At 37.8% G+C, this 17,566-nt stretch overlaps 1 protein-coding gene across 1 annotated transcript in view; it reads left to right on the top strand.

Annotated features, from left to right (window-relative positions):
• Positions 1-2,521: 2,521 nt before the first annotated feature.
• The window catches only part of SUGT1 (SGT1 assembly cochaperone of MIS12 kinetochore complex), a 56,394-nt gene continuing 41,349 nt past the window's right edge, over positions 2,522-17,566 (top strand). Inside the window, exons 1-8 of the mRNA XM_045810968.2 lie at positions 2,522-2,703; positions 2,789-2,846; positions 10,054-10,141; positions 10,818-10,887; positions 11,544-11,614; positions 14,016-14,069; positions 14,453-14,469; positions 16,898-16,932. Of these exons, the coding sequence (XP_045666924.2) occupies positions 2,666-2,703; positions 2,789-2,846; positions 10,054-10,141; positions 10,818-10,887; positions 11,544-11,614; positions 14,016-14,069; positions 14,453-14,469; positions 16,898-16,932 (431 nt within the window). The 5' untranslated portion in view covers positions 2,522-2,665. The remainder of the gene's footprint in view (positions 2,704-2,788; positions 2,847-10,053; positions 10,142-10,817; positions 10,888-11,543; positions 11,615-14,015; positions 14,070-14,452; positions 14,470-16,897; positions 16,933-17,566) is intronic.

Raw genomic sequence — 17,566 nt, 5'->3', positions numbered from 1 at the left:
ATAATCATAGAAATTCTAAAAGAAACTACAAGGTATTAGAAATAATAAGAGAACTTGGTAAGAAGGCTAAATACGAGGTCAATATGTAGAAATCAATACTGTTTCTATATACCAGCAACAAAGAAATAAAATATGACTTTTTAAATGTCATTTAAAATAGTATTTAAAAGCCAAATACCCAAGTATAAATTTAATAAGAGATATGTGAAGCCTCTACAGTGCAATTTACAAAATACTGCTGAAGGAAATTAAAGACCACTCAAGTAAATGGAAGGTGTATGAATGGCACTTATGGGTTGGAGAACTCAATATTAAGATGTCTGTTTTCCCCAAAAGATCCACAGAGCCAATGCAAGTCCAATTAAAATTCCAGCAGGGTTTTTTTTTTAAAGTTGACAAGCTTATTCTAAAATTTATAAATAAATGGAAATAAATTTTATAAGATGTTTAAAATTATGGAAATTACAAAGGACTTGGAATAGCCAAGGCAACCCTGAACAGTTCTGGGACTTCAAGACTCATTATAAAGCTACATTAATTATGACAGTATGGTACTGGTACAAGGTAAGACAGACCAATGGAATGAGAACCTGGAAAGAGGCCTACCCATGTATGTCATCCATTTTACAACAAAGGTGCCAGAAGAATTTAATGGGGGGAATGACAAATGACAATCTTTTTATAAATAGGGCTGGGTCAACTGGATATCCATATGGGGGAAAATGAACCTTGGTCCCCGTCTCCTACCTGTCATAAAAAACTAATGAGATAAATTATAGACCTAGATATCAAATTTAATTAATAAAGCATCTAGAAGAAAACACACAAAGAATATCTTCATGGCCTTGCAGTAGGTGAAGCCTAATTAATAGGACACGAAAAGCACTGAACATAAAATATCCGCAAATCCAGCCCATTTTACCTCACATATTTTTAAAAAATATTTTATTTATTTATTGATTTGACAGAGAGAGAGAGAGAGACAGCAAGAGAGGGAACACAAGCAGAGGGAGTGGGAGAGGAAGAAGCAGGCTCCCAGCAGAAGAGCCTGATGCGGGGCTCAATCCCAGGACTCTGGGATCACGCCCTGCGCCGAAGGCAGTCGCTTAACGACCAAGCCACCCAGGCGCCCCTTACCTCACATAATTTCTGTTCTTACCTTTCCGTCTATGCCTACAATCACTGACCTACTTAACAGAGTCACTTTGGCTTGTAACACTCTCCCAACAGTCTCCCTACAACAGTTCTTTTCCCTTTAGTCATTGTTTCATAGCACAGACACAGTAATACACTTTTAAAAATGCAAATTTGACTATCATTGCCTTTTAAATTAGAAATTCTGTAATAGGTTAGCACCGGTATGAGAATCACATCCAAGCTTCTCCAAAGACCACAGGCTAGTCCTTTATGACCTGGCATTTCACCTACCTCTCCAGGGAGCTTCTAGCTTGACTTGTGGCTCTACCAATTTTAGAACTCACATTATTGTTTTTCTAATACACATCCTAGTCTGTCCAAACTGTGCTTTCCATTTCCTTCATACATTAATTCTAATTTAGCTTTTGAGGCTGAGGCTCAGATATCACACCTTTGAGGAAACCGTCCTTATAACTTATATAGGGTCATTCCTCTTCTTTCACTTTAGTTTAAATTTCTGGAGGGCATATTAACACGTTGAATCCCAGTTAGTTTAGATTTTGGATGTAGTAGACACTCAAGTCCATTTACTTGTTAATCTCTACTGACTGAGAAACTCACTCCCACTCCCTCCTCCACCATGGAACTTGCTGGAAGCTTCTATCTGATCTTCGTCTGTCAAACGGCGGTGAGGGAGAATAGGACCGACTAGGTTGGAAAAGTAGAACAGTACTGACATAACCTCAGGCCACCTTCCTCCCTTCGGTGCCTTCGGATGCGACAGGTTTTCTTCTCAATCGAGGAAGCCAACTACGAAAAAAAGCCTTGGACTGCGGAGCTCTGGGTAATGGAACAGTACAACTGCACCGGAACCAAAGGGCTTCCTTAAGTCTAGCATCCTCAAGGCCAGAACGATTTCCGGCGAGTACTTGTCCGTTAGGATTCCCAGCGCATAGATCACAGGATCTACGCGCAAGCCGGAACTATGCTCCCGGAAAAGAACACGAAGCGGCGAATGACGTCACGGGTCCCGAAAGGCTCGGCTGCCTCCGGTAGCCATGATGAGAACTGTGGTGAACTGTGATGAAAATGGAGCCCGATGTGCCTTGTTATTAACAGACGTCCAAACTCTCCCAAACGCCCCACGTTCCTGTGGAATAACAGTATGCTACAAAAGTGCTTTGGGAAGCACCTCTGAAGGCTTTTTTGGAGTGCGGAGGCGTAGTGGCAGACAGGGCAAGCGTGAATAGCCGACGCCTCCGTAACCATGGCTGCGAAGGGCGGGGACCGAGAGCGCTGGTCACGGGACCGGGGCCGGGCCGGGAGACAGTCCTCCACGGTCCCAGCCGGCCCTGCGCACGCTTTTCGTCTCCCCTCCCCCGCCCCGCCACACGCTGCGTGGCTGCTCGTTGGCTACTTAGGACGGAAGCTCGGTTGGTGCTTCTCCAGAAGTTTCCCCCTTGGGCGGTGGCGGCGTAACTCATAACCTCGGTGGTAGCAGCTCTAACAGCCACAGCGATTTTTAGGGATGGCGGCAGCTGCAGCAGGACCTGCAACAGCCCAGAAGTGCGTGCTTTCCTTTTCCTTGCTATTTATTTTTATCTCTCCCCCCCCCCAACTTGGTTAGTGAGCATGTCGTTTTCCCTGGCAGGTTTTCCCGGAGCTTCTCAGATGCTGTGATCGAGGAGGACCCCCAGGCGGCGTTGGAGGTGAGAGAACCAGTCTCAGCTTCTTCCACTTTTCTTGGGGGAATGCGGCCACGACGGGTTCCGGCGGATCCCCCCCCTTCCCAGCACAGCCTTCCTGGGGCCGGGGTTGCTGTTTTTATTGTGTATCAGCCCTAATGCTGACAGCCCCTGTCTCTCCCTGGTTCCATAGTGGCCCAGTTACTCCAGACCCTTGTTCTTGCCCCCTCCCATTCCTAGACCGTTACTGCATCCTCTTAGCTCCTTGGCAATACCTTCTCTGTTTCTGGGGGGCGTAGTTGACATTCATAGTTGACCTGGAAGGAAATTTTTTTTAATGGCATGTGTGGTTAGAAGTGAAGTCTAGGGTTGATGATATTTGTTAATTCGGTTTTTCATTTGATGATCATCCTTGCCCTTTTTACATAACCAGATGTTGTGCTAAGTGCAGACTACTGGAACAAAAACCTTTTCCCGTATGTCTTTGAATATTTCTAGATGTCCTGTTACTGTTCATTATTAATTTATTTATCAAAACAATTTATTTGGAATTGCCTTATGCAAGACACTGATTGCTATGGTTTAAAGTCTTGTTTATGTATTTAACTGACTTACAAGGCACTTTGTATGAAGTGAAGGACTATAAAGCCAAAAAGAAAAGTCAAAAGAGCAAGAGTTGAGTAATTTAAAATAATAAAGAGAGCCCAAGCTAAGGATCCTGATGCAGTTGGTTGCAAAATTTAGGCAGGGGTTTCTAGCTTTGAAGCAGAAGGGAAAAAGGAAATCAAACCTTGTTGGGTTGTTATAATCTAATATAAGTAAGGTTAGCAGTTTGAGGCAAGAGAAGTTTTTTTACTAGCTAGGACCTTAAAAGAAATTTGCCGTGTGGGTAGTAGAGTCTCTCTGAAGAGGCGATGGTTGAGCAGAGACCTGAGGGAGTGAGCTCTGGGGAAAAAACATTCCAGGCAGTAAAAGAGCCATTGCAAAGAACCTGAGGTAGGAATGAGGTTGGCCTGTACAGGGAGCAGCAAAAAGGCACATTTAACTAGAGTGGGATGACAAAGGAGTAAGTGATGAGGAGGTGGAAAGGAAACCACGGGCGGCTAAGTCCTATAGGGCTTTTTAAGTTGGAGTATTTTTTTTTGGATTTAGATGTGAAGGCCCTCAAATAAAATGGTTGGCTCATCAGTTATGCTATGTTTCCTAATGAGGCTTCCGGGATCAGTGTTAGAATAGTATTACAGGAGGTACTGAGCGTCTTTCTTCACAATTCATTATGTCATCTAGACAGCTGTTAATTTCAGATTCTGTGTTTATTATGGTCCTCTTAGCCCCAGTGCCGCCTTTGGAAATACAGTTTATATGAGTTGCCTTTAAAGGAAATTATTGTAATGAATTTTGTTGTCCCTTTCCATCCCTTATTTAAAAAAAATTTTTTTTGACGTATGCTATATGATAAATCTGAAGTTTGTAACTACCGAAGTTGTAGTTTTGTATATGTATACCCCCCAGGTCAAGGTAGAGAACACTTTCATCACAATTCCCTCATGCTGTTTCTCAGCCAATAATTCCCCTTACCCACCAGGTAACTCCCATTCTAATCTCTGTCAGCATCAGTTTTGCTTGTTCTTGTACTTCCTATAAACATAATAATGCACTAGTTACTCAGTTGAGTTTGGTACTCTCATATGAGATACGTCCGTGTTGTGTGAAGTGGTATTTTTCATTGCTGTATAGTATTTCATTATATAAAAGTAGAGCACAATTCTAACGGACGTTTGGCTTATCTCCAATTATTAGCTAGTATGAATAAATCCACTGTGAATTTCCTTGTAGGTGTATTTTGGTGAACACACACACTCCTTTTTGGGGGGGTATATATACCTAGGAATGAAACTGCATAGAATAGGCATGTGGTTAGTTTTAGTACCTTGTTCTTAAAGTGTGGCTTTTGAACCAGCAGCATCAGCACCACCTAGGAATTTATTAGAAATGCAGATTGTTGGACTTCATCTGAGATTATTTGAAGTCCTTACAGCTCATGTGGAGTAGTACTTACCCTTCCATTTTACAGAAGAAAACTGAGACCCAAAGAAATTCTGATGATCTGTCATAGAGATGTATATAGCCAATTAGAGGCAGAATGGGACCCTCAGGACACAAGTTTCCAGACTCTTAGTCTAGTGCTGTAGAAAAGTAATTCTCAAAAGTATCATCCCGAGACCAGCTGCAGTAGCATCACCTGAGAACTTGTTAGAAATGCAAAATCTGGGGCGCCTGGGTGGCTCAGTCAGGTGTCTGCCTTCGGCTCAGGTCATGATCCCCGGGTCCTGGGATCGAGCCCCCCACGTCGGGCTCCTTGCTCAGCGGAGAGCCTGCTGCTTTTCTCTCCCTTTGCTGCGCCCCCTGCTTGTGTGCTCTTTCCCTCTCTCTCTGTGTCAAATAAAATCTTAAAAAAAGAAAAAAAAAGAAAAACGCAAATTCTCAGGACCCACCACCTACCTGAGTCAGAAACTGGGAGTGGGGTTAATGATCATGATAAAAACCAGCTGTGTTAAGAGACAGTATTTTTTTTATTTTTAATTATTTGTTTATTTGAGAGAAACAGAGTGGAGGGGAGGGGCAGACTGACAGGGAGAGGGAGAATCTTAAGCAGGCTCCCATGCTCAGCCTCTTGCGGGGCTAGATCCCACAACCCCCAAGATCATGACCTGCACCAGAATCAAGAGTCGGATATTTAACTGGGCCATGTAGGCTCCAGGAGAAAACGTTCTTTTTAAAGCTTGAGGTGACCTCACAGTTGACCCTTGAACAACCTGGGTTTGGCCTGCGTTGGCCCACTTAAATATGGTTGTTTTCTAATACGTGCAGTACTGGAATTGTGTTTTCCTTATGACTTTCTTAATTTTTTTCTCTTGCCTACTTTATTGTAAGAATATAGTATATAATACATATACAAAATATGTGTCAGTTGGCTCTTTATGTTATTGGTAAGGCTTCTGGTCAACTGAAGGCTGTTAAGTTTCTAAGGAGTCAGAAGTTATATTCGGATTGGATTTTTGACTGGGAGGGTCAGTGCCCCTAACACACCTCATTGTTCAAGAGTCAACTAGTTATTTTGAAATCAGGACACTTGATGATACATCAGTTAAAATATTGTATTTTTATATAAAACCATCCAATTAGGATTAAAGAGGGAATGTTTGTATCAAGCTGATTCACATTTTTCATTCATTCAACATATAATAGTGTATATTAGTGGTGAATTTTGTACTGGGAGGCTGGGATCTAAAGATGAAAAGACTGCATTGAGGAAGTTTGCAAGCTAGTGGAGAGAAAGACAAGTCACCAGATTATTAAAATACAAGGTAAATAGGCTAATGGAGTGGTGTAGGAAGTACACTAAGAACATAGCAGAGTAGAGGCTAACCAGGATAGTCAGAAAAATTTTAGAGTATGTCTCAATTCACTAGAGAGAGAAGACGAGTGAATTATGAGAATCTTTTGAGGCCCAGTATGAATAGTGGTTAAGAGCACAGGCTCTGGGGGCACCTGGCTGGCTCATTTGGTAGAACTTGAGGCTCTTGATCTTGCAGTTGGGAGTTTGAGCCCCACGTCGAGGGTAGAGTTTACTTGAAAAACAAACAAGCAAAAACCTCAGGCTCTGGAGTCAGAGAGCTTGGGTCTGAATCCTGGTTTCATAACTCTGTAACTTGAGGAAAATTCCTGATGTCACTGTGGATCAGATTTCCTATCTGTGAAGTGGGACTAAATAGGACCTATTTGAAAGGGCTATAATGAAGATAAGTAATGTAATGTACAAGATGAGGCCCTTGAGGTAGGCATCTTGTAGCTTCTTTGCTTTCTAGGTTCTAGCCACACTGTCTTTTCTTTTCCCCCCAAGATTTTAGTTATTTTGGAGAGAGAGAGTGCGCGTGAGCACGAGCAGGGTGAGGGGCAGAGGGAGAAGCAGACTACCCGCTGAGCAGGGAGCCTGATCCAGGATTTGATTCAGGACTCCAGGAGAAGGCAGACGCTTAACCAACTGAGGCACCCAGGCGCTCCAACGCTATCTTTTTTTTTTTTTTTTTTTTTATGTCACTTGAATGTATCAAGCTCCTTGTGGAGGACCTATGGATTCGCAATTCCTTTTGCTTAAAATGTACTCTCTTGTACTATCTCATTTTGCTTGGAGATGCTCATTGCTTGAGATTTCAGCTGACATGTCACCTCAGAGAAGCTTTTTTTCTTGGACCGCCTTATCTAAATTGAGCCCCATTGTAAGCTCCAAGGTAGCAGGGGTTTTGTGTGTCCTTTTTTACCACGGTCTCCGTGTAATGCCTGTGATGTGGTAGGCACTCAGATGTGTTAAGTGAAATGACTCCTACCATAATTCTTAAAACAACTGAGGTGGATATTTGCATTTTACTCACAAGGAAGCTGAGACCAAAGAGATTGACTTGCTTAGGGTTATATAGTAGAGAAGTGACAAGTCTCTGGGTTCAAGGCATCAAGGTCTTCCTCTAGAGGAGTGGGTAGGGGTAGGCCTGGGGGTGTATAATATAATTAAAAGTTCGGTAGCTGACTTTGAAGTAGCTGACCATTGATAGCTTTGTTCAGAGCATTGAGAACATAGCTGGTTAGCATAAATGCAGTGTTACCTGTTCTGCATGGTTATGTGGTTTTTCTTCAGCAGTGCTAGGTAGGTTAGGAAGGGAGAAGGGTTGGTTCTCTGGTTTATCATCTGTGATTGGGGATTAGCTGTGGCTAGAAGAAAATGGGAAGTGGAATCAAATTGAGATACCCAGAGCTAAATGCCTTCAGCAGTTAGGTCAGTCTGAGCAGTCTGCTTTTGCTTTTAACCTTAACAAGTTAACTTGTTGACTAGCATTTTTAAAAACGTAAAACTTTTAAGATTTGGTATTCGTTTTTTAAGTTTTAAACAATTTTAATACCTTAAAAAGGAGTTTTCTCCCCCTGTTTTGGATTATCAGGGTACTTGCTTCACCATTATCTTGGTAAAAGATTTCAATGTAATTATATTTCATATTTCACTGAGTTTCTTTATTTTTGAGAACTATAAGTTGCTTGATATCTATAAATAAACTCATTTTATGTAAGTATATCTTTGGGTTTACAGTATGCTTCCCATTGGTCTGCATTAAATAATGGCCTTTTGCCCCTATGATTCAGATGTTGGCACTGAAGTCCTTGCCTTTGAGATACTTCTCTTTAGTCCCTCTGTACTCTAGCGGTGAGCAGCTGTTGTCATAGGAACAGTAGAACTCTCAAAACATGCCACAAGTCTGATGTAGTTAATGCAACCACAAATCATTGTTTTAATTTCACTTTTTCTGGTTTTATTATACTATTGATTGTTTATTCGAAACAAACTGGTCATTGTGTTTTATGACTTACATTTGTATGTCATAGTGTTCAGTTTGTGTTCTGTTTTTTGGTAAGTTTTCAAAATAATAGCTTAATAAGTTAATTGCTTAGTTTATTTAACTGAATCACGTAACTGGTTCTCCTTAACCAGTAATTGGTTTGTGTTTTCAAAGGTCATTTGCAAGTTGGTTGGTTGAAAATCAGTTTTTACTTGATTCCATTTTATTTATCTTTGTACCCCCCAGTGTCTGGCCTGTCTTCATTACATAATATATGTTTAAAAATACAAATTGATGAAGCAGATTCTAGAATAATTTATATTAGCTTTTTGACTCATAATATACCTGTTTTCTTGCTGAGGAGAGGCTAGAAATTTGGTTTGAAGATGTATTTGAGTAGATAGGTAAGAAGCTATCAGTGGTTTTCAAAATTGTTGAACGTTTAAGTGCAAGATGGTATCATTTAACTTAGAAATTTCAGAGTGCTAGGAAACATATTAATACAAATGTCACTGGTGTGTGAAAGATACTTGGATTAAAGAGAGGTTACCAAGAGGCAGTGTGGTTTGGTGTTTAAAAAGCAGATTTGGAGTCAACAGACCTGGATTTGATAGTCTTGTCACTAACTAGAAAGTGAGGGAGTGGATCTTCTGAGCACATCTGGGGAAGAGCCTTCTAGTGAGAGGGAGCAGTAGATGCAGAGTCCTAAGGTGTTTGAAGAACAGCAAGGCCATTGCGGCTAGAGTAGAGGAGCAAGAGGAAGAGTAGTAAGAGATGAGATCAGAGAGCTAGCAGACGGTTATATCAAAGAAGGCCTCGAAGATCACTGGAAGAACTTGGGTTTTGCTCTGAGTCAGCTGAAAAGATGTTGAAGAGTTTTATGCCTATTGACATAAACAAGATCTGATTTTCGTTATTGCTTGGATCAGGATGATAGAGGTGAAGAAGGTAAAAAGAAGTTTGAATTTTAGGTATATTGCATTTTAGGTAAATGATTGCCAAGTATAGTGTAATTTGCTTTTGGGGAATCACACTACTAAGTTAAAGCAAAATCAGTGATGTGTCATTATTGAAGTAATTTTATCTTTTAAGAAAACTACCAAATCCCTAGGATGTGTGAGCACTGGGTAGAGAATCAAAGCATTCCTATTTGCCTGCATTTATCCTTGGCCACACTGATCATGCTAGCTCTTCTTGCATCGTTATTGTCCCAGCTACCACTTACGTACTGTGACTGCCCAGGGTGACAAAGTTTTAATCTCATGTTAAATGTTGATCAGTTGATAGTAGCTGTCAATGAAGTACTATATCTGGGCTTTCAACTGAACGCAGTAATTTCTTAGGCTTGTCTGCTATTGACAGAGGATGGGAGAGGGCCACATAAGCTTCATTGTGTCTTTATTGATTCTGTTAACTCCCTGAGCTCTAGATTCAACTTCCAGGTTTTTTGTTTGTTTGTTTATTGGACTATTTCATATTTTCTAGGCATCTCAAAATCTACATGGTCTTTCAGTCTTCTTCCAAATTAGAGGGAGAAAATTTGTGATGGTCAATGTATATCATCTAAATTCTTCAGAATAAATGAGGTGATGGTAATTACTGTTTATTGAGTTCCTACTGTAGGTCAGGAACTGTGCTAAATTCTACATTAGATTGTGGATTTTTCAGGGGGAGACTGGAGAAGAGGTGATACTGATCCTCTTGCAAAGAAAAGCTCCAAGGTTATTCTGTTATCTTTCCTCCAAATAGCTTATGATAAGTTATTTGATTAAAAATCATGTTTAATTAGAATTCAGTAGCTTTTAAAAACCATTTATTGACACTCAACATGTTTGTATTTGTAGGAGCTGACTCAGGCTTTGGAACAGAAACCAGATGATGCACAATATTGTCAAAGAGCTTATTGTCACATTCTTCTTGGAAATTACTGTGGTAACTTTTCTTACTGAATATATCATTTCTTCTTTATAAGTTATAAATTTTACCCAAGATACAGTGAGTCAAATACAATAGAGATTATCTCCGAGGATTTTAAAATTGGTCTTTCATACAAGGTGTGAAGTAGCTGAAACATGACGCGTATGTTGAGCAACGCCCATACCAATGTTCTGGGTGTCTCTTCTTCAGCGGGCGGAGAATTCATACAGATTTCATTTGTAGTTCTTGGATATACTAACAAAAAGTAGCACCACATTTATTGTTTTACAGACTATTCAAACGAAATGCTCTTTTTTGTAATTTTTATAAAAAATGTCTTTGTATATACTTGTGTTTCTTGTAATTATTCTGGGTAGAGAACCTAGGTAGGGAAAAATTAAATATCTCGAGTCAAATTACATAAATGATGTTAATGAGAAAATTAGATGAACTTTGTGACAGAGCTTTATTCATTGAGTAGCTTTAAAAAGAAAGCTAAATATTAGGCTAATAAGGTGTGAGAGTGATATTTTTTTGGATTATATCTTGGATTAGTTTTTTTTAATTTAAAAGCATTTGTCCAGTGCACCAACTTGAAAACTTAAAAATGTAGGGCTGATGCAAGTTTTATATGTAACTTGTTAGGATCCATCAAGTACTGACTAAAACCCTCTTTTTTTTTTGTATGTAGATGCTGTTGCTGATGCAAAGAAGTCTGTTGAACTTAATCCAAATAATTCCACTGCTATCCTGAGAAAAGGGTATGCAATAACTACTCCTCTAATTGGGTCTGGACTATAGATAGTAGGTACTTAGTTTGTTGAATAAATTAAGTTTTATGTAAATAGTAAATTCTGTATTTATACATTTTATAGCTGAAACGATTCAATTTTAAATATGATTTTATACTTCTATTGTAGTATGTGTGTTTTAAAATAGTGATGGTTAAAGTCATTACAAGGAAAAGATGAAACTGGTGGATTTCATATCCCTTTTTCGTTCATTATTTGGAATTTATTGTATTTAATTGACTAGAGAACATCTATTTGTCAGCCAGGCTGACATGTAATGCTGTGAAAGCCCTGTATCTGTGTACTTTACATCCCAGCTTGTTTCTGTTGATAAGTGTAATTTTATTCTTAAACTTCTTTGGTTTCTTAGCATTATTATATTTTGAAATAAGCAAGTGTACGCAACTAAATCAAGAAATTCCTTCTGAAATGAGTTCCCAAATTGGATTTTAATGAGAATTATATTTAATGTTGCAGTATATTAGAAAATCTCTTGGCTTATTAACATATACTTAAATTATTTATTTATTTTTTTACCAATAGAGAGTACTAGGATATTTAATTTAGAAAGCCTTTTTGCATGATCTCATGTGTGTGTGGTATTTGTTTTTAATATGCTCATGCAGGATATGTGAATACCATGAAAAAAACTATGCCGCTGCTTTAGAAACTTTTATAGACGGACAGAAATTAGATAGTAAGTATTGGAATTATATGTTAATAAACTAATCCATTATTTCTGTGTTTTAAATACCCTGGCTGAATTTTGGTAGTGTAATCTCAAGTTCATTGTAGAAACTCAACATCTTTTTTCTTACTGACATTTCCTGTTGATTGCGAAATTTGAATTTACTTAAAAATTGATTAAATTGGCCTTTCTTTAGCATTTAAATCACAGATGAACTTTACCATTAGAGGTTAAAAATGATATATAAACACTCAGTATGCTTCCTCTACTGAGTCTGACTTTATGTTTTTCTAATGGACAAGTGAAAGTTTAATTTGCTCTCATTTTCAGAAGTCTTTTCAGGTTAACTTATTATTCAGGTGGTTGAGATAGGAAGTTCTACAGCAAAGATTTTTATTAAGTGAAGTGTCAGTTTGGGTAAATTGTGATAGGAAGAAACCTGGGGCTTTGAGAGTATTGTGAGTTTTTGATGTCAGCTTCAGAGAAGTATATGAAAATTAGCAGTATGGATGTCTATGTACATGTGTAGAAATTTTAAGAGCCAAAAATCAAAAGATTCTACAAAATACAGAAAGAAGTTGTAAGTAATCTCATAGATAATTGTAGACTACATAATCAAAATTGTGTACTATTATTTTATCTTCGTCTAATGATAGAGTTTTATCACAGTTCTCTAAAGCAGTGGTTCCTAAGTAGGGATGATTTTGCTTCCTGGGGGACATTTAGCAATGTCTCAGGAGATTTTTGATTCTCGTGGCTGGTGAATGGGGGATGTGCTGTGGATACCTAGTGAGTAGAGGCCAGGGATGCTGCTAAACATCCCACATTGCCCAGGATTGTCGCCCACAACAGAGAAGGAGCTGGTCCAAAATAGCGGTCGTGCTGAGGTTGGGAAACCCTGCTCTAAAGTTTTGCAAGAGTCTGTTTTTATATTTTAAAAAATTTACTCTTGTGTTGCTTTGAATATGCTTTTCTTTTGTACACCTGCTTGTGAGAGGACAGTGGGCCCAACTTTGCAATTGGAATCTACAGATAGGAAGGAGTAGTGAGTGGTACATAAATAATTTGGCTATTTAGTAAGCAAGCCAGCATATCTACGCTCTTAGCAAATTCTAAAGAGTCTAATTATCCTGTACCTTGATACATATTTGAAAACCCTGAAGAGACATAAATCATTCCATCTTGTACATTTCTAAGCCCTGTTCCTCATTTTTTTTAGAACAATAGAAAGTTCACCACCTAAATTGTTTCCTTTATTAACATCTCACTATTGACTTTTATCTCAGTTATTTCAAAGTCTGCCTCAAATGAGGGTGTCTGTTTTTTGGTAAAATTGCTTTTAAGGATATTTTAATTTAAAAACAAATTTGTCTTTTAATTCTAAGGAAAATTTATGTTAAAACTGTTAGGGTTCCCTTACTAACAGATGGGGTAAAAAATTTATTACTCAGAATATTACCTTTTTTTCCTTTGGTATGGTAGGAAGCTTGGTTTTATTTACTGATTAATTTGAATAATAGGTTATTCAAGTCTAGGATTTTGATGTAATTGTTACCCCCACTAGAATGAGTGTGTGCGTATACGTGCATAGGTATTGGTTAAGGCATATACAGTTGAATTTCATTTATAAATTACTGTACTAGAAAATTTCATCTTAAGAAATTTTATTTAGAGTACTTTTAATAATTTTTAACATTATATTGGATTAGACCCTGTACTGTTTAGATTATCATTGTTTTGAGTCTAGAAATTAATAATTTGCTTATGTACATGTTTACATTGCATCTCTAAATATTATAGTTCACCATCTGTAGTCTCTTGGCTGCTATGGAATCTGGAGATATGACAGAACTACACAGAGTACAAAGGTGTTTTTTTTGGTGTTGGTAGGAATGGCATGGTAACAGGAAAAGCTACTGAGAGAATAGACAGTGGGTAGCTGCATTAGAGAACAAATCTGGGGTCAGAAGAGGCTTCTAGGCCTTGGTTTAGCTGTGTGATACCAGGCTTCCGTCCCACACTAACTGATGATGTATTGGGTATCTAATTCAGGTCTGATTTTGTTGTGTGAGAGGAATCTCCTTTAAGAGGAGAGGGGTGAGGGGAAATGTAGATTATTTGTATCTGGGAACCAGTAAGGTTGACTGGCTAAAACCAATTTTTTTTTTTTTTAATTAAAATTCTTCAGGATGAATGTCTAAATGTTAAATGTATTAGCATATTTATAGCTGTAACATTATGGTTGCTATAAATCCTGTTAGGACAAGTATTTTTGTATAATTTACTACTGAATCACCATTGCTTAAAATACTGTTTGGAACATAGTAGGTATTCAGTAAGTATTTGTTGAGTGAATATATTAAATGGTGCTGATGGGTGAGTGATGTTACAGTCAGTTTGTTTTTTCTAGGTACAGATGCAGATTTCACTGTCTGGATTAAAAGGTGTCAGGAGGCTCAGAATGGTAAGTATGTAGGCTTCCCATGGCTTTCAGTTTACAAAGAAGTAAATTTTTGACATTTTTTGGATTTAAACAAATTTGTTTTTGACTTTATAAATCATAAATTTAAATAGTGTATATTCCCTTAGATAGGGATTTCTAAGGTTTTGTTATGTTGAAAGGAGACTTGGATGGATTTGTTTTGCAGTTGTGTTATCGGTAAGAAATTACTAAAAGTCTACAGTGACTCTGGGATGTAAAATTAAACCACTTTTTTTTATTCAGAATGTATGGAAAATTGGCTTATGTAATCGATCAGTATGTTTGTGCTATAAAAGTCATGTATTTGACTTTGCCTGTAAACGTACTGTTAAATGGAAATGTTTGTCTTTTTATGTTTTTAATAGGATCACAATCTGAGGTGGTAAGTACAAAATTTTTATTCTTCATGTTCTTGCTTAATTATAATTTTGCCATATATTTGAGACAGGACTCTGAATGATCTTTCTTTTACTTAGATCATAAGCAATTCCATGTAAATACTTTTTCCTTTAGCAACTGAAATAATACCATTTTTGGTGAAATAGATGATAGAGGTTGATAGTCACGAAAATTACTGGGCTCGTTTAATGTGTGCTGAAGTTGATTTGGCCTATTTTAGTATGGTCAGGACGGTTATGTTTTTATTTTTTCCTTTCTGAAAAGTCATCACATTTAGGTTAAACAGCTGCTGCCTAGAAAGCACTTTCAGGGTTTATTAGTGGTGTACTAAGAACACAAAAGTTAAGTAAAATTTGGAAATATTTATCTGTCTAATTCAGTTTACATTTGTTTTGCATATGAAGATTTCCAAGTCTTTTCAGTTATTTAAAGTTATGGTGGAGTTGAAAGTTGTTTGATTTTTTTTTTTTAACCACTTAGGTTTATATATAACACACATAGTTCCATTACGGCTAGTGGTTTTTAGCAGCAATCATCTGCAGTTTAGTCAGTAAATAAAATGACAGGGAGTCAGGAGGTGTGTGTGTAGTCTTAACTCTGTCGGCAGTTAATCTGCTTGGGTCTCTTCACGTCTGAAGGAAGATTTACATCTCTGTCTTCCAGAATTCCATTGTGACATCGAGAAAGTCTTTTATTTTCTGGGCTTTCTGCATGTGTAAACTGGGCCTAATAGAGCTAATCTACTTCAGGTTGTGAGCATCAGGCCAGTTATGTGTATCTGTAGTGACTGGAGTTTGGAACAGCACCAAAAGTGAGCCCTGTCTGGTTATCCCTATACCTCAAAGGCTTGTCCATATTCCTAAGGGTGATGCACAAGGGAAGTATTTAAAAGTTGGCTTCCTTCGGGGCACCTGGGTGGCTCAGTTGATTTAGCGTCCAACTCTTGATTTAGGCTCAGGTGATGATCTCAGGGTCGTGAAATCCAGCCCCGTGTCGGGCTCTGTGCTCAGCGTGGAGTCTGTCCCTCTCCCACTGCTCACTCTCACTAGCTCCCTGTAAATAAATAAATAAAAGCTTTAAATAAATACACAGAAGTTGGCTTTCTTCACTTGCTGGTATTTTTGTTTAGGTCTTATAGTATTATATTTGGGATTGGTACTAGTCCTGAAAACAAGAGAATAGCTTTTGGATCCTACTTTGTCTAGTAACACAAACAGCTGTTTAGCCACAGTGCATTTTGTCACTGGTGTGGCTCACACTAGTTTAATCTTTGTACGAAGGTGAACGGGAATAAACTGTTCTAGTCATTATCTCTACTTGATACCACGTGGATTCACATATTTCTCAATAGTTAACACTGGAGAGTAATTCTGAGTTACACTCAAATCTGTAGAGGGGTTTTATTTTCTTCCTATAAAGAAGAAATCCCATCTCCTCCCTATCATTTAGGGACAACTTAGAGGTCACTTAAGACCCAGGGCAAGTTCTTTAGATTTACATAGTCTTAACTGGCACACATGTAGTTTAGGAAACTATGGATTGGTCAACAATCAGTTTGTTTCTTGATGGGCAGTGTAGAATGTTTGTTGCTCAGAGGCCATAAACAGAGTAAGCTATCTGGGAGGCACCGTAGAAATGTTCCTTCATATATTCCAGAGCAATGTTTGATGCCATTGCTAAGCCTGAAGGTTATACCATTTCTAAAAAATGTGGGGTTTTTTTGTAATTTTTTTAAAAATGTCATTGTTATTTTCGGTTTAGAGAATAAACCGTAAACTTTGATTTAGAAAGTAAACCATGAGCAAGTAAAGGTGGAACTGGATATTTAAATATAACCTTTTCTAGTCATAATTTTAGAAAGTTTTTTGGGTTTTATGCATTTATTTTATTTTTACTTCTTATTATTTTTTTTACTTAAATTCAATTGAATTAACATATAGTGTATTAGTTTCAGAGGTAGAATTTAGTGATTCATCAGTTGCATATAACACCCGGTGCTCATTCCATCAAGTGCCCTCCTTAATGTCCATCACCCAGTTACCCCATCCCCCCACCCACCTCCCCTCCAACAACCCTCAGTTTGTTTCCTATGGTTAAGAGTCTGTATGGTTTGTCTCCTTCTCTGTGTTTGTCTTATTTTTCCTTCCTTTCCTCTTATGCTTTTATTTTAGAAGAAAAATCTTTTTTGAGATTTTAATTCATAAAATTGTAAAAGTGTTGAATATTCTAATAGTTTGTGATGACTGACATTATTTAACAATTATGAATACCATGCTTTGTCTTTGAGGGACATTTTCATGTAGTTATTCCATATCAAAGTAACGTAGCACTGGGTAAATTAATAATACATGCATTTTAATATAGAGTCGCTAATTTGTAAAAATCTTTGTCTTGCAACTTGCCAAAATCAGTCTGCATCCCAGAGGACTCATCAGTCAAAAATCAAGTAAGTGTTTCCTTTTCATAAAACAATGCATGATAAATAAGCCTAAAGGGAAAAATCCTGTTGTTTAATAGTAAGCAAGTCCTTACCCTGTGATGTTCAGTGTTTTTTAGTTTTATTAGAAATTGTGTTTAGCCTGGGAAAACTAATTCTAAGGCTGTTTACTGATTGATGTTAGTGTTTATATTAAGGTTAAATTTAAATCGGTTCTCCATTTTAAACTTGCTTCATCTGGTTCTGTATTATGTGACCTTTCCATGTATGACAAGAGCCTCTTCCAGTTGTTACTACACAGGTAAATAAATTAGTAGTAGGCTTGAGAGAATTGTAACTACCTGCCTTTTTATTTTAGAGTAAATTTTTCAGAGTAATTCTGCATGAGTTGAAAGGGACTATTGCTGAGGCAACAGTTACAATAATGAATTAAGCATCTAGCAAGTATTCGAATTTATTTTTAATTATTCATTAGGCATGTGTACAACTTGTATTCTTAGGACTGTAACAGAAAGAAACACAAGGCATTGATCTGGAGCTTTGCATCCTCACTGAATTTCAGAGGGAAACTGTGAGACTCTTAAAGTTCATTTCTTTAATCAAGGTGCATTTTAATTACCTAAAATGGTTTGGAAATGTTAAA

This window comes from Ursus americanus, chromosome 10 (assembly GCF_024610735.1).
Source record: "Ursus americanus isolate L20-20 chromosome 10, mUrsAme1.1.p, whole genome shotgun sequence".
In the NCBI taxonomy this organism is placed as follows: Eukaryota; Metazoa; Chordata; class Mammalia; order Carnivora; family Ursidae; genus Ursus; species Ursus americanus.
The sequence above is the reverse complement of the archived record's forward strand: the minus strand, read 5'-3'. Positions and strand labels throughout refer to the sequence as shown.